The following is a 26,948-nucleotide window of genomic DNA, read 5'->3' as shown; positions in this document are numbered from 1 at the left end:
AAACTTTGATTAAATCCAATTATCAATTAAAAAAAATTTTTTTTGTTATTGTTACCAAAAAGCTTTGCAGCCAGTTTTAATTTTCTGCTTTGTTCTAATTCGATATACACAATGTAAGCTGAAATTTTAAACTCAGGGAAAGTATTTGGAAACTTAGAATTCTATAATGTCAAATGATTATTTAGGATTGAGAACATAGAGAAGACATTTCAGACAAGCAGGACCTTCTAGGTTTACTGCCCAAAAACCTTCAGTGAAAGAATTACTGATGACATCCTTAAGAAAAAAGCAAATTTAAATGGAATAGAATGCAAGAATCAATGAGGAAAACTGAGGAAAGAAGGAAAACAGCTGAATCAAAGTAATGCATATTGCAAAACAGGAACCTTTCTAAAATAATGGACCAACACACACAAAAATCTTGTATGACATTTTATACGTTTATTCATTGCCGAGAGATACATACTAAAGTTTTGTTTGGCTTTTCTGGTAGTGAAACTACATAACAGCCATATTCTGATATATTTGGGAGATTTGGTCAAATTTTAGCCTCTTTTTTATAAGATATTACTTTTCCCACCTCACTCTTGTCTCAACAGAAGCCATTCCCTTCTAACTGTTAAGGGCAAGCTCTTTAAGAAACTTTTCACTGAATTTCTAAAGTTTACATAAAAGTTGTTCATCATTCAATAAAAGCTTATTTACAAACAAGGCAAACAAAGGCCTCTGCTGGAATTCCCACTCCTTCTTTCATCCTACTCTAGGCTAATTTCTTCAGGGAAGCCTCCAAGCAGTACATACTCCCTGGCCCCACTTCCATCACCAACAGATGCAGACTTTATTGCTCTTGTTCATGTACAGATCTCTCTAACCCCCCACAACTACTATATGCTCCTTAAAGACAGAGGTTTTTTATTTGTGTCTATCTGCCAATATCTTACACAGTGGCTGGCATATAGTAGGCATTTAATGAATCTGAATGAATACATGAATAGCTTTATGGTTTGGATCTGTAAAAATTATATTTTCAAATCATACTGAATTTGAGTTCAAATAGGTCAAAATCAATACTCTAGGATGCTTTCAGCTATTCAAACAACGCAATGAAAAAATATACAACACACTTTATTTTAATTAGATAATTCATAATACTCATAGTATAGGTGAAATTAAAGACATAAATATTAATGCTTTATGCTTTATATTTTGCCTGTATTTTATAATACATCACTAAAGACACATAAAAGTAGAATTATCTAACAAAAACATTTTCCCCTAATTATTTCTAATTCTGAAAACTATAAAAAATATTAATGAAAGTTATGTTACATAGTTTTCAAAAATAAAGCTGACATATCCCATCATCTTTATGGGAAAATGACAGGTACAAGGTCTGGTACATTATGAAGTTAACTTTAAAAAGTATGTTCAGAATCAGAAGGTGGTATATTTGATTATGAAAACAATGGTTTAAATTCCCATTAAAGCAACTTCAAATTTCTGTAAATGTACAACTGGCAAAGAGATGAATTGTCAATCACTTACATTCCCCAGTATTGAAAATGCTAGGTTGAAAAGTTGCAAAGAAAATCCGTTAAAAAATGAGATGTACTTAAATGAGCCTTAGACCTTTATCATTGAAAATTGAGATCCTATTTCAGTTACTTCTCGGCTCTGGTAGGGAAAAGTCTGACCATCCACTCAAAATAGAGTAACTTTATTTTCCATTCCACACATGGCTGTTTAAGTGATCTTTGAGAACAGAAAAATTATTAGCTTTTTGTTATTCAATCTAGCACAGGCCATTCCTAAATGGATACTCTACGAGTGTACTGGTACAATGTGGCCTTCAGAATTTACATCATATGAACATATTTTATAAGACACCTTGGTCCTTCTGGTGACTACAGTTTCTTGGATGGGAATTCAAGACAGACTCATCACAGAACAAATTCTAAGTTATGGTATATTGTGTTAATGTAAGGCTCCAGTGTACTTTGGAAATATAATAAACTTATAGTTTCTTTTCATGTTTACTGAAAAAAAAAATAAGTTCTTTCTGCCTTGAGTCACTGAATACACCTCACCTCAGAAAACATACCTGTTATATACACTGTTGATAACTTAGCTTTCAGCTTTAAACAATTATTTGGTAGTATACTGTTTGTTATTTTATGGCTTTTTAAACATTAAGTCCTTAAATATCTGAAAAGCATTCACTATATTCTGATAGTTCACAAAAAAAAAGATGTGAACATCAGCTTGAAAAATTGTAAAGCCTTAAAAAAATCAGTTTTTAAAAAAGGTTATTCAATAACAGAAATTAAAGGTACAGAAATGAAACAAAAAACTCATTTTGAAGTCCCATACATACATGATCCCCTTCACAAAATGAATCTATAGTCTTGCTTCTTTGTCAGGAGGTGGGGAGAAAGAACACAAAAAAAGCTCCTCTAAAGTTTAGATCAATTAGCAACATAAGTTTATTTTCCCACTTTCAAAATAACCCTTCAAACAATCGAATTTTTTAAGTGTAGGGTTTTAAGAAGCAACAAATGTGATATTAAAGTTCCCTCTTAAAATAGTTTGACCAATTAACTGTTAAGGCTTAAATTAAAATAAGCATTTGTTTAAAGACTTATGTTGTATGAAAACATGTTGCACATTTCGAAATAAAAAAGTTAACTATATACATTCAATAATATTGTATACAATTAATATAAAGGCTATATAAGGCTTTAGGAAGCTCTAGGTCTAGTTTTAGCAAGTCAGTCAGCTGATTTGTTACAATTCTAATGATCAAATTATCTGACCAGTAAACTACAAAAGCTTATTTAGGGTAGGAAGAGTCTGGTGTGTGTGTGTATATATATATATATATTTTTTTTTTTTTTAAATATTTATTTATTTGAGAGAGAGAGAGTGCACGGACTGTGAGTGGCGGCAGGGGTGGGGGTGTGGTAGAGAGGGAGAAAGAGAATCCCAAGCCAATTCTGGCACCAAGAGTCAGAGTCCTACACAGGGCTTGATCTCATGACCTGAGCCAAAACCAAGAGTCGGATAACTTAACCGACTGCACCACCGAGGTGGCTCTAGTGTATTTATTTGAATATGGAACCACTTTTCTTTTCTCTAAGTTGAAAAAACTTGGGCAAAATAGTTTTATATATTAGTTTATTTTTTATAAACCATGTATTAAGACACATGGTTTAAAAGTACTGATTGACATACAAGGCATATTTAAAACCTTTTCAAACCATCTGGGTTACAGATACAAATTTATAGAACTAAGGAGACCTGCAGTATATATCAAAGGCCATGGCTTATTTATTTTCTCTTTTCTGGTTCTTAAACTAATGAGGAATTATAAGAAATAATCCATAACCTTTTCCAGCTCTAAAGTTTTGATTATATCATTTTGCTTTTAAACAGTTAAGACCATATCTCAAGTTGTCTAGACAGTGTTGGCCCTGAATTAAAGATTTTTTTTTCTCGCTTTCTATTTGTCCCTCCAAGTCAGTTATTAGTGAGGAGCAAATATTACATATTTTACTCAACTGATTCTGAATCTCTGCACACCCCCTTTCCCCCAGAGCCACAGTGCTCAGCACATGGTAAACACTCAATACTTACTGAATATTCTTGAATGAATAGCAAAATATTAAGAATGGATCAAGTATTAAAAAGAATCTGGAGATGATAATAGTTGCTTTTATAAATCCCCCAAACAATAATTTCAAAGATTCTAGTCTCCTTTTTCAGATTTACTTTGGTTTGTCTTGGAAATAATAGCAAGGAAAATATGGCACAAGAATACAGGATTAAATCATTATAGGTAAACTACAAGCAAGGACAGCTAAATTTAAGTTTTCATTCATGTATTGAAGAAATGAATTTTACTTAGACTACTAATAGATCCCAGCTACTCCAGTTACTCTGGGATATAATCATCTTATTAATAACAGAAAAAATATCTTCCAGTATTGCAGTTTTAACAATTGTAATTAAATTGCTTATACTATAGAATAAGAAGCCATTAATTTTTAGAAATAAAAAATATGTATATACATTACCCTGATGCCTAGGCCCAAAATATATCTAACAACAAATTTTCTTGATTTCTATTAGTCATAAAAATAAAGGAAAAATATATTGCAAGTACTTTCTTTATAGACAATTTCAATTAGAAAACAATAGTTTAATGAAAACAATACAGTGGTTCATGTGAGTGAACTGATATGGAGGCAAGAAAAGTATTCAAAATTGGCAGATAACATTGTCAAATATAACTGAAGAATATCTGCCTCCATGACACCATTTACAGCCAGTAACTAATTTTTACACGTCTCAATTTTATCTTATATTCAAGGAAAATACAAGTCAGTAGGTTATGATCCTAAGTCGTAGTTAGGAACCCCTTCTTTTAGCTTGCAAAATGTAGCCTTTTGATTTGATAATTCCTCTACTTTTAACAATGACCGAATATCTCAGTAGCCACAGGGGCACCCACTCCTGTGCTTGAATGTCAGGGATGCTTTCCTGAAGGGCTTCTTGGAAACTGGCTTCAGAAAGCAGTTCTTAAAACAAACACACACACACAAACAAACATCCAGTGTTAAATTAGAAAATAACAGCACTTTACCATGTAGATAAACATTTAAAAGCAACAAAAGAAACACTTCAAAATTGATTATAAAATATGGTTTCCCTTGATGTGTGCTATGAATCTGAACCAGAATATCAGAAAGATCCAGGCAGTTCTTTAGAAAGTACCCCTGTACCCCAGCCTATTTAATTCATAACCTCTGATGAGTGGAACCTGCATATTTGTTTCTTGTTCTTTTTGGGAAGATTTCCAGGCAATTCTAATGTACAGCCAGTGAAAATACAGAAAAGTTACATACAAAGAAGAAAAATGTACCCATAATCCTATCAAGCAGAGATGGATCATTTCCATTGCCATGTATTTCCTTCCAACTTTTTTCTGTATCTATCTTTCCATATATCAAAAACTAAAAATCACGCTGTAGTTACAGCCTAATTTACTTATTTTTTCAACTTATATTATGAATCTTCCCATGTAATTAAATATTCTGTGAAAGTATCATTTTAAATAATTATCCAGATACTATATTATATAGATCTCATCATTTATACATTTCCTCATTGTTGACCAAAAAAATTTAGGTATTTCCTAATAAAAATAATACTGCGCTGAACATCTTTAAAATGCATGCCTGGCTACGGAATGACAAAGTCAAAGTATAAGTACATTTTAAAGGTCTGATAGACAGTATATTGCCAATTACTTTCCTTAACAGCTGTATTTTATATTTCCACTAGCAGTTGATAACAGAGTGTCAATCCTACCATATCCTCACAAGTACCAGCAATCATTTAAAAACTCTCTGGCAATGGTTATCTTTTTGTTTTGTTTTGTTTTTTAAAAGATTTCAGAGCAGCCTGGGTGGCTCAGCGGTTTAGCGCCCCTTCAGCCTAGGGCGTTATCCTGGAGATCCAGGATTGAGTCCCACATCGGGCTCCCTGCATGGAGCCTGCTTCTCCCTTTGTGTCTCTGCCTCTCTCATGAATAAATAAATAAAATCTTTAAAAATAAATAAAAAAAGATTTTATTTATTTATTCATGAGACATACACACACAAACACACACACACACACACACACACACACACACACACACACACAGAGGGAGAGACACAGGCAGAGGGAGAAGCAGGCTCCATGTAGCAAGCCTGATGTGGGACTCGATCCCAGGACCCCGGGATCACACCCTGGGCTGAAGGCAGACGCTCAACCACTGAGCCACCCAGGTGTCCCTATCTTTTTATTTGTATCTTTTTGATGAAATAATTTTCTAATTCCATATTCATGTCCAAACCCTCTACTCCTGCTCTGATGTACTATTCCCCTCTTCACTGCCTCTCCTCCAGCCACAATGGCCTCATACCTGTATCCTGAAATCCTCAAGCACACACACACTTTTTGAGGCCTTTGAATGAGTTGCTCCCTCTTCCTTGAACACTCTTCTTCCAGATTCTCACAGGGCTCTCACCCTTCTTGTAGGTCTCTGATTAATGTCACGTTAGCAGAGAGGCCTCCCTACTCTGTATAAAACAACCCCTAACCTGGGCACTCTTTTCTCCCTCAGTCAACTTTTCTCCATAGCATATACCACCATTTATTACATTTAACATTTACCTTACTGTCTATCTCTTCCCAACAAAACATAAATTCCTTGAGGGTTAGAATTTCTCTGACTCCCTATAAGGGACTGAACAATGCCTGACATATAGTAGGTACTCAAATATCTGCTGAATCACTCAATCAATCTGTAAACATTCTATCAGGGTCAGAAGCAACCAAATAGGGACTAAGTGATCTATACAGTATGATGTGGGAGCACGAAAGGACCCACCTGACCCAAAAGAACTGCTGTGATATTTGAGTAACATCAATAGTAAACTCTCAGTAAATGTTAGCTATTATCATGTGCCAGGCACTTTTCTGAGTACTTAACTTGTATTAACTCCTTTAATCCACATGTTAACCCTATAAGACAGATAATACTCTCTCCTTTTCCAGGGGGCAAATGAGGCAGAGAGGTAGATCACTTGCCCAAATTCATGCAGACATTAAGTGGTAGGTTTCACAAATGGAAGGCAAATGTCTCCTTGGGAAAGTAACATGAACATGGATTTATCAGACTTACAGAGAACAGGACCTAGAGGGAATGAGGCATTAGGCAGATCAGATTTAATGGGAGTGAGGGGAGGGTAAAATAAACAAAAAGGGGAAGGCTCTGAGTCAGGATCTCCTACTTCACAATTTTACCCTGGTTGTAGTTAAACTGTTACCACAAATCCTAGGACAAAGAATAATGGAAAATAAACACTTTCTGAAGAATAGGTTAATTTTAGAACTGGGGACTTTAGAACAGGGGACTTAGAGGGGACTTAAAAACAAAGCTACTTTGGATGACAAGTAGATTTAATGTTTTACAACTTGATTGCTTAAAAAATAAAATGTGACACAGAGAGCTATGCTATTCATCAACTTAACTACATACTTTTAAATTAACTATGCGAGCTCTTTAGAATCAGTAAACATGATAAATCTTTTAAGAAAAGAATTGCTTCATTATAGATCAAAGTGAAGAATCACTAATGCAGGATCAACCTATAAATTCTAATTAAAGAGTTTAGTATTAAAATTAGAAAGACATTTAAATGTCAAGTTATGTCAGTAAAACAAAAAATACCAAAAAAGGATTAAATCTCTCTTCTCATATGTATATGCAATTTATTTTGCCATAACAACGATGCATTAGCACATATCCACATGCCAACTTTAGGTATCATGGAAATAAAATACCAGACACCTTAGTCTTATCCTATTTCCTTTCCTACTGGAAAAGGGAAAGAGTTTTTTTTTTTTAAGTGGGGCCAGAACGGGGTGTAGGCTCATCCATCAGCTGTTGATAATAATTACTGTTGGAAGAGCTGCACATCCTCCCCCTGCCCTGAAACAGATAAATGATATAGTATCTTGCCAACATATGGAAAGTTAGAATTTAAATGGTTTATGTTTCCGAATAAATCAGCATAGAAATTCTTTGTTAGATTTTCACTAAAATGATTTTTTTTTTTTTTTTTAATGAATCTAATCACTTGTCAAAGTACTTACTGTAGGGAGAAGCAAAAGTCATTATCTCTTACTCTGGTATCATTTAAATGGAAACTGACAAGAAATAAGGTTCTCAGATTGAAATACTACAGTGTTTACATCTCAAATCAAAACGATAGTACAGTATTGGGGAGAAAGGCTCCCAATTTAACCAGAACCAAGTCTAAGTTTAAATTTTGCCCTTTGCCAGCTGAGTGACCTTGGCTAGTTTCTTAAATTGTAAGGCTCTATTTTCTCATCAATAAAATGCCTAGTTTCAGCTGTTGTGAGGATTACAGATCATCTTTCTAAGGCATTTAGCATGATGCCTAGCATTTGAGGAGCAATAACTATTAAAACAACTCCTTTTCCTACAAAACAGTGAAAAAATGAGAATGGGGCAGATTGCTAATAAGTAATGTAACAGCTTAAGGGGTTATCCATAAGCACACTAAAAATAAACTGTGTCAAACCACCAATATAATGCCATCTTTTTAGACATGGAAGTAAAAGCTACATGTTTTTTACTTACCTCCTCTAGTATTTATTAAACTAGAACTTCTATAAAAATGTTATAGAGATTTAAAACTTTCACAAGACATTTCACAGTTATAACTACTAAAAATACCATTTCATTTTTTCACTGAAAAAATGAGAATGGGGGAGACTGCTAAATAAAGTATAAAACATTCTCTTCTCAGCTTTCCTACTTATCCCATAAAATGTTCATAAAACATCATTCTACAGAAGGTGGACAAGCCATTCTCATTAATCAAATAATGTTTCTAATTGATGACATAGATCTTGATAGTAATGATTAATAAAATACCTAATCAATTACCTATCCTAAGATGCTCAAATTTCAAAATAAATTTTACCTGCCTCTCTTTCCAGATATTTACCCTCTTTAAATAAGTGGCTGTTTGGTACAATTTTTGCTGTACTATACAAGGTTTTATATGATACTACTTAGAATATCTCAAAAGATCTTTTTTGTGTAGTTTAATATTTATAAACTTCAACAGGCTGTTCAGGAAATGATCCCTTCAATTTTTTTCTCACTGATAGACAAAATAAAGTTTTGTGAAACTAAAGTCATATACATTTCAAACTATTATGAAAAGTTCCAGGTAACATTTATCACTGTATAAAATTAAAAATTAAATTTTAACAAGTAGTTTCTTATAAGATAAAAAGCTCATGATCAATCAATCAAATGAAAATATAAGTCTTACCTTTTGGATCATTATGAGTCAACAGCTGTATGTCAAATTGTTTAGCAAATGCAGTCAAGTCTGGAGGCATCACACAGCAGGAGGCCAAGTTAACTTGGTTACTATTTGGTTTTACCTAGAAGTGAAAATCAGGACACTGCCACTAAGTACTATGAAAAGTAGAAAGCAGTAAAAGAACACAATTTTAGAAAATATGAAAGACTGCATTTCATAGTGCTTAAAGTTCATAAAACATTTTTGTATGAACATATTTGTTAATGTATGCTGCTTTTTCTAACTCATGTCAGTGGTAACGGGGACAGGAAAGCTCTAGGAAAGGGGGAAAAAAGCCAATATAGTGCTACAACCCTTAGAAATTGTCCTGCTACAACTTGCAATCTAATACACTTGCCTCAGAAACACAGTTCTAAGTGCAATGGTTCCAGCTCTTAAAGAGGGAATAGGTCCTCAAGGTAAAGGATCAAATAGAAACATAAGAACAGTTAAAGTATAAAATATGGTTATAAATCAGACACATGTTGAAAATGAATTAGATAATTTCTAAAAGTTTCTCTGGTTAATTTACAGATACATTCCAGATCACCCAAGTCTCTCCAGCAGAATCTTAGCTGCATTCTGGCTATCACCAAATCAAAGGGAGAAGGGACAATACTTTCTCTAAAGTCTTCCTGTCCATAAGAAACTGAAAGCTCTGTAAAGGGGAAGGCTGGGGATCAAGTAAAAAGAATAAACAAAAATACAGGAAGTAAAGGTAAAATACTAGTAAGCAAGTTTCCTAATAATATTGTATACTATTAGGCCAGAGAGTGGTGGTGATTAATTTGATACCTATTCCTTATCAAATTCTATGAACCAAAAGTCTTTTATATCTTTAAATAACAGCAAAATATTTGTTACATATGATATTTCCTTAAGAAATCAGAACCATGACCTAATCATAGAGAAAAATGTAGTATTTTTATCACAAAGTAAAACCTGAGGAAATAGCCTAAATTCACTTTACTGTAATGCTTCAGTACACATTTTAGTGTTTTTGTCACTCCTTTTAAGTGAGATTCATATTAAGTTCAATTAGGTATATATTTGAGACAAAAAAGTCCAATGCTTTAGATAAAGCTTGCCTCAAAACTCCCATATTTGGAATAGCCACCCCATCATAAGTGTCCACTATTGCATATGATGCTAAATGATACGTAGCAAAGACTCTAAAAGATAGGCTCCTCCCAGAGTGCTTGTGATTGAGCTGTGCTTTACCTGCGCCCACTGATACAGCTGTTCCAACTGTGTTTTGTCTAGATCAGAGGTACCTATTGCAACAATCTTTTTGCTCTGAACTAAGTTTTCTAATTCCTCCCAGTAAGGCTGCAAATGCTCCAAGGAGAGATTAACTCCATCTTCAATAGGAGGTGAAGCAATGATCACAGAATCCAGCTGTGCAACTCCAAGGACTGAACAGGCTGATGTGAAGGAAAACAAAATATGGTAAGTATTTGTTACATATTAAAAATGAAGATTTCCAACATTCTTCAAGTATCCCACTAAATTCTGTCCATACAGTTCACTAGTTTTCTAATATAGGTTATTTCATTCAGTTTCATAATTTACCTATCATTTAGAACATTTCCATCTCTTAAAAAGTCTAAGCCCCTGTTCATCTACTTGGTCTGTGTGGCGGACAAGTCAGTTTGTTTGACCTGCCTCTTTCCTAGGGACTCAAGCTATGATAGTCCTTCTGGGGAAAAAGGCCTCCTTATTTCCTAGGCCCTAGGAATTTTTTGGTAGCTTCTTTATCTTCATAAAATTCTCTTCTCCAGTTCTACCAGTATCTTGTATGGATGATCACAAGAATTCTGACCTCATGCTTTATAATTGGTAGTCATGGCCAAGAATAGTCTTGAGACTCTGAAAAACTAAATTTATAGTCCTAATTTATATTATAGAGGTAGATAATTTCTGTAAAAATAATTGAAAGAGTTTAAGTGATCATTGTTCATTCCACAGATATATTAATGAGCTAATTATTTCAGTGTTCAACGTCTATAATATTGGAAGAATGTCTTAAAAGAAAAAATGTTGGGACACCTGGGTGGCTCAGTGGTTGAAGAGTCTGCCTTTGGCTCAGGGCATGATCCTCGGTCCAGGGATCGAGTTTCACATCAAGCTTTCTACAGGGAGCCTGCTTCTCCCCTTGCCTATGTCACTGCCTCTCTCTGTGTCTCTCATGAATAAGAAATAAAATATTTAAAAAAAGAAAAGAAAGAAAAGAAAAAATGTTGAATAAATGTAATATCACAATAACCTAACCAAGTGTTGAACAAAGATGAAAATGCTTATTTTGTTGCAGTGGTGGTGGTCATGGTGTTTCACCGATAGTCTACAAGGGCTAAGAATACAGTTAAGGAGAATTTTATCTCCAAATGCATAGTTAACAATTAATTATGTCACATCTTTTGCATTTCTCTGACGTATCAAAATACCTACATAAGTCAATATGATCTGACGGAAGCCTTAAGAAATTAGGCTAGAACTTTAGAAAGTAAAATTGGGACGAGCTCATCTTCTTTTTCACCTGGTCCTGAACACAAGATATAACTAATAAACCTACACTAATTTAAAGTTCATTATGGGGGCAGCCCTGGTGGCTCAGCGGTTTAGTGCCACCTTCAGCCAGGGCTGTGATCCTAGAGACACAGGATCGAGTCCCACGTCGGGCTCCCCGCATGGAGCCTGCTTCTCCCTCTGCCTGTGTCTCTGCCTCTCTCTCGCTATGTCTCTCATGAATAAATAAATAAAATCTTAAAAAAAAATAAAGTTCATTATGAACATAGTTAAATTTTTGCTTACCCATATCAACTGCATTTCTTGTTGATGATGAAGAGTTTGATCCTACAATGAACAGTTTTGCTGGGTAACAAAAGAAAATAAAATTGATTACTACATTTGGGTAAACATTCTACTACACAGTATGAACACTGCCAACAATACGAAGATGACAGAGAATCCTGAATTATTTTTCTATTCCTAATCACATAATTTCATAGTTTTCATTTTTAAAACATGAAAGAATATTTCCATTGTAATTTTTAAATTATATGCTAGTTGCCAAAAAATATGCACTTGTCAAAGAAACAAATATTAATTTTCCATTGTTAGAAGGCAGGTCACATAAATATACAAACTTAAAATGCTTGTAATTCATTTTTAGGAATTAAATATTAATGGAACATATTACATACATTCTCCAATAAACTAAAATCAATAAAAGGCTAGGTTAAACTTGCTTATAATGGGGGAAAAAAATGAAAAAAACTCCATGATCCCATCTTTCTAACACATAATCATTTTAAGTTTTAGACATTAGCTTCTAGCTTTTGATCATATGAAGATAGGTAACATTTATTCCACTTCTATTTAGTTTGCCTTTATGTAATATATTTTTTTACATCTGTCTCTTTTACATGTCTCTCTCTCTATAATTAAATAAATAAATAAATAAATCTTTAAAATAAAAAAAGATTTTATTTATTTAATCATGAAAGACAGAGAGACAGAGAGAGAGAGGCAGAGGCACAGGGAGAAGCAGGCTCTATGCAGGGAGCCCGAGGTGGGACTCGATTCCGGGTATCCAGGATCACGCCCTGGGCTGAAGGTGGCGCTAAACCGTTGAGCCACCGGGGCTGCTCTTGTATACTCTATTTTATTTATTTTATTTATTTATTTTATTTTATTTTATTTTTTATTTATTTTATTGTATACTCTATTTTAATGAATACTTTTAGATATTCATTTTTAATGACTGAACATTATTCTATAATTTTGATACGTTATAACTCAAATGATTTCCTACTTTTTGAACATTTACGTTAGTTCCAGTTTTTGTTATCACATACAATGCTAAAATAAACATCTTGGTAACTTTGCACCAGTCTGCTGAAGCATTTCCTAAGGACAAATTGTTAAAAATATGTATATGAGTCAAAGGGTATGATCTTTTTTGTGAATTTTGTTCTTTTTTAAGATTTTATTTATTTGAGAAAGAGCACAAGAGTGGGAGGAGAGGCAGAGGAAGATGGAGAGGCAGACTCCTCCCTGAGCACGGCCAGAAATGGGGCTTGATCCCAGGACCCTGAGATCGTGACCTGAGCTGAAATCAGACGCTTAACTGACTTAGCCACCCAGGCACCCTGAATCTTGTTCTTATTTACTTCCTACTTCTATATAAAAGATTTGTACCAGTTTCCCACCCAACTAAAAATTAAGAATTGCTCTCCTAACAATATAGGACACTATCAAAAACTATATGTTTTTGCTAATTTAGTAGATGTAATATACACCTGTCCAGGAGTGCATTAATTGGCATTTCTTTGGTTACCAGGTAAACTGAGTAGTTTTCCATAAGATTGAGGCTTTGACTTGATTCAAACTTAAATTTATTTGTAAAGATTCACTTCATGTAAATTCATTGTTTAAAATCTAAATTTATTCAATAGAGTAGTAGGAGAGAAAATCAGAAAAGGGAATGGAGAGAAAAGAGGGCTAATGAAATCACTCTATGTGAATTTCCAAGTATTCAACAAATACAACAAATTTACCTTGTATATTTATTTGTCCTTTCCTTTTTACTGTTAGATAATCTTCCTAAAGCATTGATTTCCTTATGCTACTTCCCTATTTAAAAGTCATCGCCACTCCCCTGCCAGGTGAGAGTTAATCTTCACTACTTTAATCCACCCATAGCTCCCGTAATTATACTCCATGAAAACTCCTCCTATCATTATCCCTCTGGCCATGAATTTGTGCCATTTAAAATGGTCTCCTTTCTCTGAAAGAGGAGGCATTTTTAGATATGTAGAGAAAGGAAAGCTCTTCATATGGGGAGAATTTTGATACCTATAAATAATCTCAAGCCCTGCGGCACCTGGGTGGCTCAGTGGTTGAGCATCTGCCTTTGGCTCAGGTTGGGATCCAGGGGTCCTGGGATGGGAGTCCTGCATTGGGCTCCCTGCAGGGAGCCTGTTTCTTCCTCTGCCTATGTCTCTGCCTCTCTCTCAATCTGTGTCTCTCATGAATAAATAAATAAAATCTTTTTTTTTAATAAAATCTTTAAAAAAAAAATCTCAAGCCCTCTAGGAACTGAGGAGAACCTGAAAAAGCTCCAAGATAGGTCTAAACCATGAAAAATTACAATCAACCACAGAAAAGAGATTGCTTTTACTTCTTTTCCAACACAAATAGCAATGTGAAATTAATAGAAAGAGATGGGTTTTGGAGTCAGGCATACCTGGATGGATTCCTGGTTTAACCACTTGCTAGTTATATGACAACTTTCAAGTTGTTTAATGTCACTTGTGCAATGGGACTAGGTATACCTACCTTATACAATTGTTTTGACAATCATGTAAGTAATATAAAGTAATATAACCCAAATGTGCTAAGTACAGTGCCTGGTATAAAACAAGGCTCAATAAATGGTAGTTACTGAGTCAAAAAACAATGCCCTATCTCATCTTACATGTCCACCCTAATAAAAAATAATCACAACCACAAATGGTAATAAATAATAGCTACTTAGCCCTTCATTTTTTATATTTTAAAAAGATTTTATTTATTTATTCAAGAGGGACACACAGAGAGAGGCAGAGACATAGGCAGAGAGACAAGCAGGCTCTTCGCAAGGAGCCCCACGCAGAACTCAATCCTGGATCCCGGGATTACACCCTGAGCCGAAGGCAGATGCGCAACCACTGAGCCACCCAAGCATCCCAGCACTTCACTTTTTGCCAAGCACTGTTATGTGTTTTTTTGGTTATTTCATCTAATTTACGAAGAAGCCCATTAAACAGATGCATCCCTATTTTATAGATGAAAAAATAGGGCTCAGAGAGATTAAATAACTTGTTAGCCCAAGATTATACCAGTCAGTAATCTGCATACCAAGCAATTTTGATCTAGCTAAATTCAAGCTTTTAATGACTATGCTATGCTGACTGTAAGCTGAGGACAAGAACTGTCTTTTTTTTTTTTTTTTCATTCCTTGAACTTAGCATGGTCTCTGGAAAATATGCACTCGATACATTTGTTGAATGGGTGCAACATGTATTTTAATTCCTTTTCATGCAACTTGTTGCCCAGACTTCTGTCTACACTTCCTGGTGATTTCAGCCATTGCTCAACAGTGTTCCACCAGGAAAAGAGAGCCTATGCTCACTTTGGATAGATACAGCTCTTAAGCCTTCCCTTTATTCTTTCCATTTTCTCCAACTTAATATTCCTGAAGTCCGACATATAAGTTAGTGAGACCTTCCTGAAGAATGGCAAGGCGAAGTCCTTTTCTGACTCCACTTAAGTGCCAAACCTGACCTCCTATAACTTCCTCTTGGAGTTTACATTATGCTTAAAAAAGAATCTATTGCTCACACTTAGTGACTGAGTCACTTATTACCAGAAGCAAAGAAAGGCTTATTCCCATGCCTGACAAAACCTCACTATCACTTCCACTGTATAACAAAATAAATTCTGAAGGCTTGACTTTACCAGAAACTTTCATCTCTTCTCTTTCATCAGGGTTGATCTTTTCTACTGCATGAGATACAGTACATTCCAAGACATCTGGAAATTCCTACAAAAACACATGATGTTTACAATAAATACAAAATTAATGTTTTTTTAAAAAAATTAATGTTTTTGATAAGCTATATATTTTCTACTGTCCATAATACCCTTTAGAAAGAGAACCAAAACAAAACAAAACAAACAATGAAACAGAGAACCATAACATAACAGATACCTAACATCTGGATGGGCTGCATAAGGTTTATAAAGTCCTGAAAGAAAGATAAAATGCTGTGTATGTGTATCCATTTTCTGGGAAAAAGTATCTCATTCTGATCAGGTACTCGAGGAATGCATGACCCTAAACAAATGGTAGTGGTGGGAGCATGGGAGCAGCCGCGAGGAGCCACGAGGAGTTCGAACCACCAACACAGCACAAATTTTGGTTAAAAATGAAACCAATGAAAAACAGCAAATATTTACTCATTCTGCATAATGACATCCTAAAAACTTATTAATCACAAACATTTTAAACCAAGAGTTTTTCTGAGTGCAATAAAAAGGTAAAGGAAATTCTAACATATTATAATAATTTACAAGAAAAATGGTAAAATGTTAGTACATGTAAATCAGAAATATATTAACTCACAAGATTAAAACAAAGTAAACAATGAGGCATTTCCCACAATTCTTGAGCATATTACAATGCCTGGCACATAACAAGGGCTTAGTAAGTGTTTATCAGTCATGCATAGAGGCAAATGTCATTTCAGAGAAACAGAGACTGAAAGAAGACATTAATCAACATCTGCCTAACAGCTATAGAGTTTAAACTTGCAGAATGCCCACAGCAACAACTGTTTCTGGCACATGTCCTCTTCCGTAGTCTTAAAGTAGTCTATGTAATTTTTATGAGCTTTTGGCTGAGTTGGATTCCAAAGAATGGTTTGCAGACAGGTGGTCTGTATATTAATATTTATAATAGTCCTTTATTAACATTTAATGAAATGCCCAGTGTTCCATTTGAAACTGACATTAAAACATTTTTAGTGACCATATTTACTCTACCTAACAACCAAAACTGTTCAATAATTATTCCTTTACTAGACTAAATATAAACTGGAACAAAATATGCTGTGAAGAAACTGTGGTGGGAATTTAACAGAGAGAATCCTGGTATCTAGTCTAGTTGAAGAGTTGGTAACATCCTGGATTTTCTGTTTTATGCTTAAGCATACTGGGTCAGTCAACCATCTCAGTAAATCAGCCACAGGAGTTTTATGCTAATTGCCTATTTGACTTCCCTGTCAAAACTGGGGAAATTAATTTCCTGCTTACTGCACTTTGCTTTTGACCTGCATGATTTCTTCATTCACATTTTACTCACCCTGACCAAATCAGGGCTGATTTGGGAACTCCACTCATTCAAGGTCTTTTGGATGCAATCTCGAAGCTGTAAAAGGAATGCATTTTGAAACTGTTAATCAAGCTCTATACACTTTTCTGTACTTCTACAATAAGAATATATTAGTTTGGTAGGTTGGAAAAAGATGTCAATAGGAAAAGCCATAAAAAACAAAATTTTAGTTCTACAGGGTTTTTCTTTTCTTCAACAAAGACATGGTTAGATCTGTTTTTATCTTAATATGTTAATGTAAAACAGTAATCTATTTTTAAAGTGTTTTTGTAAACAATGAAAGTTTAGTAAGCCTTTGAGACATAAAAGCATTCACAAAGAAACAAAAAGAAAATTTTCAAGAACAAGTTTATAAGTAGAGGAACAGGAGTTCAAGTCCAAGGAGTCTGACTAAAATTAGTATTAAGCACTATGAGAAAATCCTCAAAGATGAACAAATGATTCTCCAAGCGTAGCCAGAGAAACTCAATCATTCACTTGTCCTGTTCATTAAAAATTCCAGTTCCTGAGCCCCATTCTAGACCTGCTCACTCACTCTCAGGGCAGCAGAAGTTGCATTTAACAAGCATTCCAAGGAATCAACATGTAAGGTCTGAAAACTACCATAGTCATATCTTATACAAGTCAACTTGCATAATGCCAGCCTATATGACATTTCTTACCACTTAGGTATACCTCCAACCGGTCTTCAATGTTTTCTTACATAAACAAAATTTATTTACATCAACATTATAGTATGTTGTATATCTATTAAAGTGTTAATGGATTTTTCATCCCTCATGTTGGTGTATTTCAAACTTGTCTAATATGCTCCAAAGTTAAGACATACATACATTCACAAAGTAAGGACTATAAATACATTTGACAGAACAAAAAACTTATAAAACAATATGTTCACTACATGCTAGGTACTCTGATGGCTTCTATTAATTAGACAAAAACATGCTGTCCTATGGCTCACCAAACTGATTTACGATCACTAATGGGCAACACTAGCAATTTGAAATCACCATCTTATAAAAATCCAAGGACACAGTGCTTTGCATTCTGTGGGCAATCAATGAAAAAATAAATGAGTAACTGGAAGCAAGTCCCTAAACTGCAATAACAGAGGCTAAACTTCTGAACTTAGTGATCTATGATTGTTTATGATAAAAACTGACACAAGTATTTTATTGCTTTTATCTTAGTACACATAACAAGGGACAACTGCTTTATCAATTTAAGAGCTCAGAGTATCTATGTTAAGCTTCACAATCCACAACAAAAACTTATGTGCTATCCTCAATAGTCCACATGAACTCAATTTACAAGGTCTATATCTTCATGGAAAATATATTTACAACGAAATTTAAGATATTAAATAAAAATTAGTTGATAATTATTCCGGACAGAATTTCAAGTCAATATTCTTTTCAAAATTAGTAAAAGTTGGGGCAGCAGGAACGATTAGAAGTTAACAATTCTATCAGGAGTACTTTCTTTGGTTCAAATCATGGGAGAATTTTTAAGATATTTTCCTCTGAAAGGATGGCTCATGTGCATACTTAAGGCTTTCCTGATAAAAAGCCCAATTCAGGAAGGTAAGTATATTTTCAGAGTATTCACTTCCTTCTTGAAACCATTTCTTTTTTTTTTTTTTTTAAAGATTTTATTTATTTATTAATGAGAGACAGAGGGAGATAGAGAGAGGCAGAGACACAGGCAGAGGGAGAAGCAGGCTCCATGCAGGGAGCCTGATGTGGGATTTGATCCCAGTCTCCAAGATCAAGCCCTGGGCCGAAGGCAGGTGCTAAACCACTGAGCCACCCAAGGATCCCCTTGAAACCATTTCTTTAATTAATCTTGGATTCTGCAAAATGTCAGGACAAATCACAAGACAATGAGAAATTCATGAACTATTATCACAATGTTACAATGAGAAATTCATGGACTATTATCACAAACCTAATGATTTCTAATCTTTTTACATGTTATCTATATTGATTGAACATTAAACTTGTATTTTTTTGGTTCTCTGCTCTCTTCATTCTTATCATATATGCATAGGATCACTGAAGATAAGTATCATCATAATGTAGTGCATCATTAGATCTGGAGTTGTATGAGAGTTTTAAATATACTACATGATTCATCTGGCCAAATAAGCTTACAACAAAGAACTGAGCAAAACAGTCCTATAATGGCTCACTTAAAAAGATTTGATTTCATAAAATTCCAGTGAAAAAAAATTTTAAAGATAATAGAATTTAAAAAACAAACACATTAGAACTAGAAGAGACCTTTTAGGAAACTTAATCTAACTCTCTACTCAATGTGTAAATTTTATTTTTTAAAGATTTTTTTTATTCATGAGAGACAGAGAGAGGCAGAGACATAGGCAGAGTTGGAAAAGCAGGCTCTTCTCAGGGAGCCTGATGCAGGACTTGATCCCGGACCCCAGGATCACGCCTTGAGCCAAAGGCATATGCTCAACTGCTGAGCCACCCAGGCATCCCTAAATTTTCTTAATAATGAGTGATTTACTTAGTTTCTTTATGAGGTTAACTGTTTCAAATAGCATATTCCAATTTGGAGCTCTATTTGTTACAAAGTTGTTTCTTTTTTTCAACACAGAATTAAAACCTGTCTCTCTTAAACTGTCCTAATTCCCTATGATTTGCTGCCGTATCTTCAAGTTTTCCTTAAATGTTTTCTAGCTTATTTTGTACCTCTTATGCAGCACCCCCTGCCAAAAAAAAAAACTAGAATTAGTCCTTTGAACAATGTTTTTCAAACTGTGGAGTGTGACTCATTATATTAAGAAATAGTTTTTAAAATTAAAATAGGATAGAAACAGAATACACAGTATACACTAAAGATTGGTATCTTTATAAAATCTTTGAGAGATTAACAGCTTTAGTAAAGTACAGACACAAAATTCACTTATTTTATGTGCACAATTCAATGATTTTTGGAGAGTGTGTGCAGTTTTACAGAGTTGTGCAGCCATCACCACAATCCAACTTTAGAACATCACCATGTGCCCACTAGCAGTCACTACCTATTCTTATCCCCAGCCAAAGGCAATCACTCATCCTACTTTCCGTCCTTATGGACTATGAACTAGATTGCAAAAGGTAAAATTGCTCACTGGGTTTGCAGTCAAGAAACTTTGAAGGTCACTAGAGTGTGTTGTAGTGAAACCAGACGGCAAAACTTTCACCAAATATTGTAAATATACATGGAAAATGGTGTATTGAACCAGCAGTTCTGGGAGGAAACTGAAGGAATTGAGAAAATATTTATAATATAAATATTTATAATATAAATATAATATATATATAATATAAATTGAGAAATATTTCTTTGGGGGAAAAATAGTCCAAGTGGGGTGGTTTAAACAAAAAAAGGTAGACATACTGAGATGGATGGAGCCTGGTCACAGAATGTGATACAGATTTCGGCTCCTATTAAAGTCACAACCAAAGAGTTCTCATCTGGTGGGTGCTCACTCCCCACCCCAGGCCTGGGCACAGACCCAGAGCATACTCAAAGGGATGCCAGTGCTGCTGCAAAGCCCATCACCAACATCTTACATGAAAGAGCAAAAACTGGGCAGCCTGGGTGGCCCAGTGGTTTAGCGCCGCCTTCAGCCCAGGGCCTGATCCAGGAGACCTGGGATCGAGTTCCATGTCGGGCTCCCTGCATGGAGCCTGCTTCTCCCTCTGCCTGTGTGTGTGTGTCTCTGTCTCTTGAATAAATAAATAAAATCTTAAAAAAAAAGAAAAAAGAAAAAGAAAGAGCAAAAACTGCCTAGGAATACAGTACGGCTGATATCGTAATACGGCACAGGATATTTTTTTTTCTTTCAATCAAGATTTCTTTAAAATCCTGATATAAAGGGAGATATATGCCTGCAAGGTGAGCGTTCTCCTGTTTTATCTCTGATTCCTCCCAGTGAGTTGATGAGGACCTTATCACCATCCAGCTTCGAAGTTGCCCGAACAAGACTCAGAGAAGGGAACTTTCCCAAACTCACGCAGCTCCTCGACGAAAGGTGAGTCTTCATTTACTGTTATTTTTCAACACCGAAAGCATCCCATGCCGCCTGAGGCCTCCGCAACTAACTGGGCACACTGTCCACTGAGGGATGACCAGCTATGGGCCGAATATGTATCATTCCAGATTCATCACTGCCACTCCAAGCTAGTGATTAGTCTCCAAATAAACCGAGGCAGGTTAATCTTCAGCCAGAAAAATACATACCTTACTCCGAAGGCGAATTTGAGCCTTGAGTCATGTGCCTCACAGCCACAGAGAAACTACTGTTAACAGCCTCAGAGCTAAGTGGATTATTGCTACTACCTTCACCTGCACCCTGGAAAAGCGAATCTAAACTGTGTTCACCTGGCCGCGGTGGGGGGTGGGGGGTGGAAGGGGGCGAGAGCTGGGGCGGAGGGGTGGGTCCTCCCTGCACCCCCCTCCCCTCCCCCGGCCCCAAGAGGGGTCCAGCGAGTCGGGCTGCCGGCCGGGAGCACTGGCCGAGGCATCCCTCGGGGTGAAGTTGCACCTGCCGACTGTTTTAGGACGCGCGCCCCCCGCGCCCGCGTTGCCCAGGGGCGCGCCTCCCCGGGCGCCCTCCCCGCGCCGCGGCCTGCCCGGGGGCCCCGCGTCTCTCACCTCCTCGCTGTGTGTGGACGGGCACTTCTTCCGCAGGCGACCCCAGTTCAGCAGGTTGCCCGTCTGCAGGTGCAGGGTGCGGGCCCGCGCCAGCAGCGCCCCGGCCGCGCGGGGGTCGGTGCCCATGGCAGCGGCCGACGGAGGGCGGGAGGGCGGAGGGCGGCCGGGCGACGCCGGGGCCGCGGGCAGGGAGGAGGCCGGAGAGCCGGGCGCGAGGCCGCCCGCCCCACGCGGCGGGACCTCAGCCCGCGCTCGGGGCCGAGGAGGCCGGACGGCGGCGCAGCGGCGGCCCGGGAAGGACGCGCTGGCGGCGGCGGCGGCGGCGGCGGCGGCTGCTCCTCCTGCGGCCGCCGCCGGAGAGTTGACTCCCAACTGGAGGGACCGTTTCCTGGAAGACAATGACTAAGCAGAAATCGCGGCTGAGAAAGTGCTTGGTAACCGTTACCCGTCCCGCGGCGGGGCCGGGCGGGGCGGGGCGGCGAGAGGGCTGCGGGACGCCCGCCCGCGGGTGACTGGCCCTCGGCCTGCGGCGGGCGTGGCGCCGGGAGGCGGGCGGGCGCGCGCGGCGGAGCGGGCGCGGGGGCGGGGCCGGGGCCGATCGGGGGGCGGGGCCGGGGCCGATCGGGGGGCGGGGCTGGTCGGGGGCGGGGCCGGGGCTGGTCGGGGGCGGGGCTCCTGCCTGCGCCCGCGCCCGCGCCACCCGGTCGCCCGCCGCGCTCGCGCTCTCGCCTCCCAGCCAATGGGCGGCCGCGCTGCTGCTCTCCTGCCGCACCTCTTTAAAAAGACCCCGAGAGCCGCTGCCGAGGCTTTGAAATACCAGCGGGTTTGAGTTCTCCCAGGCGGGGGTGAAGGCTAGGTGCCCCCTCATCGCTTTTCTACCGCCCTAGTTCATCTTTCTCAAGGTCCCCGCCCGCCCCGAGCTGCGCGCTTTTCTCCCTACCCACGGGGTCTAGTGAGTCGCGCCGCTTGCTGCACAGGGAGGCCCTCGAGTGAGACTCGGTCTTGGCCTCGACAGGCTAAAACTCGAGTTCCCAAGGCGAGGCCTGGCCTGAGCGTGCGAGAGAGCGTGTTAGGGCAGTTTGCACATGAGTTCAGGTTAGAGAGCCCTTCATCCGGTGGAGCCGGGGGAGATTTTCGTCAGCCCCTCCCTTAGAGACCTTTGTGGTTCTTTACTCCTGTTTCTTTTCTTTTCTTTTCTTTTCTTTTCTTTTCTTTTCTTTTCTTTTCTTTTCTTTTCTTTTCTTTTCTTTTCTTCTTTTTATTGGAGTTCAATTTGCCAACATATAGCATAACACCCAGTGCTCATCCCATCAAGTGCCCCCCTCAGTGCCCGTCACCCAGTCACCCCCACCCCCCCGCCCAGCTCCCCTTCCACCACCCCTTGTTCGTTTCCCAGAGTTAGGGGTCTCTCATGTTCTGTCTCCCTTTCTGATGTTTCCCACTCATTTTTTCTCCTTTCCCCTTTATTCCCTTTCACTATTTTCTATATTCCCCAAATGAATGAGACCATATAATGTTTGTCCTTCTCCGATTGACTTACTTCACTCAGCATAATACCCTCCAGTTCCATCCACCTCGAAGCAAATGGTGGGTATTTGTCATTTCTGATGGCTGAGGAATATTCCATTGTATACATAAACCACATCTTGTTTATCCATTCATCTTTCAATGGACACGGAGGCTCCTTCCAAAGCTTGGCTTTTGTGGACATTGCTGCTATAAACATTGGGGTGCAGGTGTCCTGCCATTTCACTGCATCTATATCTTTGGGGTAAATCCCCAACAGTGCAATTGCTGGGTCGTAGGGCAGGTCTATTTTTAACTCTCTGAGGAACCTCCACACAGTTTTCCAGAGTGGCTGCACCAGTTCACATTCCCACCAACAGTGTAAGAGGGTTCCCCTTTCTCCGCATCATCTCCAACATTTGTGGTTTCCTGCTTTGTTAATTTTCCCCATTCTCACTGGTGTGAGGTGGTATCTCATTGTGGTTTTGATTTCTATTTGCCTGATGGCAAGTGATGAGAAGCATTTTCTCATGTGCATGTTGGGCATGTCTATGTCTTCCTCTGTGAGATTTCTCTTATGTCTTTTGCCCATTTCATGTTGGATTGTTTGTTTCTTTGCTGTTGAGTTTAATAAGTTCTTTATAGATCTTGGATACTAGCCCTTTATCTGATACGTCATTTGCAAATATCTTCTCCCATTCTGTAGGTTGTCTTTTAGTTTTGTTGACTGTTTCTTTTGCTGTGCAAAAGCTTCTTATCTTGATGAGGTCCCAGTAGTTCATTTTTGCTGGTTTCATATGTGGTTGACTTGGTGTGAATCTCAGGTTGGACATTTATGGGGCTTTTCTCAAGAAACCTTTGCCTTTGTGAAAAGTAATCAGAGTAAAAGGCAAAATGCTGTCTTAGAGGATAAACTCCGGTTGGTAAGAATTGAGGGTGAGGTGGAAAAGAAGCTCCTTGGAGCAGGGAGTTAGAGATGGCGCCTGATTTTAACCAAGTATTTGTTGGCTGGATGAAGGTAAGAATTCCTTGAAGAGAAGGGTGGTGCCAGAATCAGGAAGAAGCATTTCTTAACAAGCATTAAGGATAAACTGTTTACATAATTAAAATTTTAATTAATTAAAATTAAAATCACCGGCGGGTATTTTAATTAATGCAAACAGTTTATCCTTATACTGAATTTTTTGTGGTATCATTTCTTAACTTTTTGTATATTCTCTAATACCATGCAAATAATTCTTTTTTTAAAAAAATATTTTATTTATTCATGAGAGACACAGAGAGGGAGGCAGAGACACAGGCAGAGGGAAAAGCAGGCTCCCTGCAGGGAGCCCGACTCAATCCCGGGACCCTGGGGTCACGCCCTGGGCTGAAGACAGACTCTCAACCCCTGAGCCACGCAGGTGGCCCCACACGAATAATTCCTGATTAAAACTTAGAGGTTTGGGGGATCCCTGGGTGGTGCAGCGGTTTAGCTCCTGCCTTTGGCCCAGGGCGCGATCCTGGAGACCTGGGATCGAATCCCACGTCGGGCTCCCGATGCATGGAGCCTGCTTCTCCCTCTGCCTGTGTCTCTGCCTGTGTCTCTGCCTCTCTCTCTCTCTGTATGACTATCATAAAAAAAAAAAAAAAAAAAACAAACAAAAAAAAAACTTAGAGGTTTGGGGCAGCCTGGGTGGCTCAGTGGTCTAGCACCTGCCTTCGGCCCAGGGTGTGATCCTGGAGACCTGGGATCGAGTCCCAGGTCAGGCTCCCTACATGGAGTCTGCTTCTCTCTCTGCCTCTCTCTCTCTCTCTCTGTCTCTCTCTCTCTCTTTCATTAATGAATAAATGAAATCTTTAAAAAAAAAAAAAAACCAACTTAGAGGTTTTACATCCTCAACTATTAGACCTGCTTTCTTGCTGGGAATTTATGTAGCATATTGGTCATGGACCAAACCTGACCTTACCAGATACTGGTTATTTTAACTTAGGTCACTTAGTCTCTCTGTTTCACTTTCTCCAATCTGGGCAGATAATAGTTTAAATATACAAAATTGCTCGTAATTGACCATTTTTGACCTACAGAAATGGCTAGGTGTCATGGTTCCTCCTGATATAGTATCTTCCACCTTAAGTAGGAGCGAGGAATTAGAGAGCTTACCGAAAGCTCTTAGTAGTATTCGGCTCATGGTAAAGGTTTAGTAAGTGAGAGCTCCTATTACTAATGCCTCTGTCCTTTCCCCCTTATGATCCAGTTCTCACAACATTGACAAATTCGTGGCATGAAATCAGAGCAGCATTCTGTTATGCTTTTAAAATGTACATTGTGTAAGCTCATTTACTCTTCATAGCAACTCAGATAAGTAACTTATTGAAAATCTCACTATTAGTAAGTGTTGGGGCCCCAATCAAAACCGAGATTCCTTATCTTTAAACTCCTTGCTCTTCTATGCGCCAACTTATTTTTGACGCAAAAAGTATGTTCATTGAGGTGATTTTAATTCTCGGATGTGTGTGTGTATGATTTAGATGCTTTTTATGCCTGTACAGCTCTTTAAGAGACTATGTATGTTACTTACTGGTATCCTTGCCACAACACCATAGTTTTGAGAAAGGGAAACTTAATCATCTAAATTTATTTGGTGACAAAAACAAAAAGTGAAAAAATTGGAAGAATTTTATTATATACAGTTATTTTGAAGAAATCTTTTCTGTAGAAGAGGAGTAATATTGCTGACATTACCAACTTTGGGAATGTGTAATTTTGGTTTTATGTGCTTTAAAATTCTTCTGCGAATGTTTGTAGATACAAAATAATATCTGCTGCTCTTTTTCTTCATTCTCCTTGACCTTTTCAGGATCTGATACTACCTACCATCCATGCTTCCCTTTGAGAACCATTCTCCTCAACTGGCTTATAATACACTACACTTGAGTTTCCTCAACATATTTGATCACAAAACAATTTTAAAAAATCATAGGGCAGCCCTGGTGGCGCAGCGGTTTAGCGCCTCCTGCATCCTGCAGCCTGGGGTGTGATCCTGGAGACCTGGGATCGAGTCCCACATCGGGCTTCCAGCATGGGGCCTGCTTCTCCCTCTGCCTCTCTCTCGCTCTCTCTGAATGAATAAATAAATAAATCTTTAAAAAAAATAAAATAAAAATAAAAAAATCATAATGAAACGTTGGAAAGCCCAACAGGAGCTCATGAGCTATAAGTGTTTACATTTAAAGCAAACAGCAAAAATGATCTCGTGGTTGAATTGATTTTTGCAGGAAGTGATCACATTTTTATTCATACTGTGTTCTTACGTTATACAAGAGTAAACAGAATGTGAGAATTAAAATTCATTTTACCTTTTTAAGGGATTACCATTTTATTCTTAATGAGGTAAAATATATTGAAATTATCAAATTTTGGTTTAATATTTTATGCAATTGATATTAAATCTAATATTATTATTCTCCATAACAGAAAATATAGTACGTAGATACTCATCCATATTAAAAACAACCTAATACTCCATTATACAAATATACTGTAGTTTATTTATTCTCTGCATTTGATGGCCAGGTAAGTTGCTTTCAGGCTTTTGCTAGAATAAACATTGTGGCCATAAACATTCTTAGTACTTGCCTATTTGTATATGGGGAAGCATTTTTCTCCGATAACTAAATGTTGCATTACTATCTTGAAGGGTGTGCACATTTCCTACTTTATTTTTTTAAAGATTTTATTGATTTATTAATGAGAGACAGAAAGAGAGAGAGAGAGGCAGAGACATAGGCAGAGGGAGAAGCAGGCTCCATGCAGGGAGGCCAGTGTGGGGCTCGATCCCGGGACCGTAGGATCATGCCCTGGGCCAAAGGCAGGCGCTCAACAGCTGAGCCACCAGGTGTACCCATTTCCT

At 37.8% G+C, this 26,948-nt stretch overlaps 1 protein-coding gene across 1 annotated transcript; it reads right to left on the bottom strand.

Annotated features, from left to right (window-relative positions):
* Positions 1 to 419: 419 nt before the first annotated feature.
* On the bottom strand, positions 420 to 21,714 carry GCLM (glutamate-cysteine ligase modifier subunit). The gene is made up of 7 exons (XM_025417588.3): positions 21,550 to 21,714; positions 16,858 to 16,923; positions 15,453 to 15,537; positions 11,763 to 11,822; positions 10,173 to 10,375; positions 8,919 to 9,033; positions 420 to 4,577 (listed from the first exon to the last, which is right to left on the bottom strand). Exons 1-7 carry the CDS (start codon positions 21,673 to 21,675, stop codon positions 4,408 to 4,410), a joined length of 825 nt encoding a protein of 274 aa, XP_025273373.1. The 5' UTR covers positions 21,676 to 21,714; the 3' UTR covers positions 420 to 4,407.
* Between the last annotated feature and the right edge of the window lie 5,234 nt (positions 21,715 to 26,948).

The sequence above is a fragment of the Canis lupus genome, chromosome 6, assembly GCF_003254725.2.
Source record: "Canis lupus dingo isolate Sandy chromosome 6, ASM325472v2, whole genome shotgun sequence".
Classification (NCBI taxonomy): Eukaryota; Metazoa; Chordata; class Mammalia; order Carnivora; family Canidae; genus Canis; species Canis lupus.
This window is presented reverse-complemented; position numbering and strand designations above follow the sequence as displayed.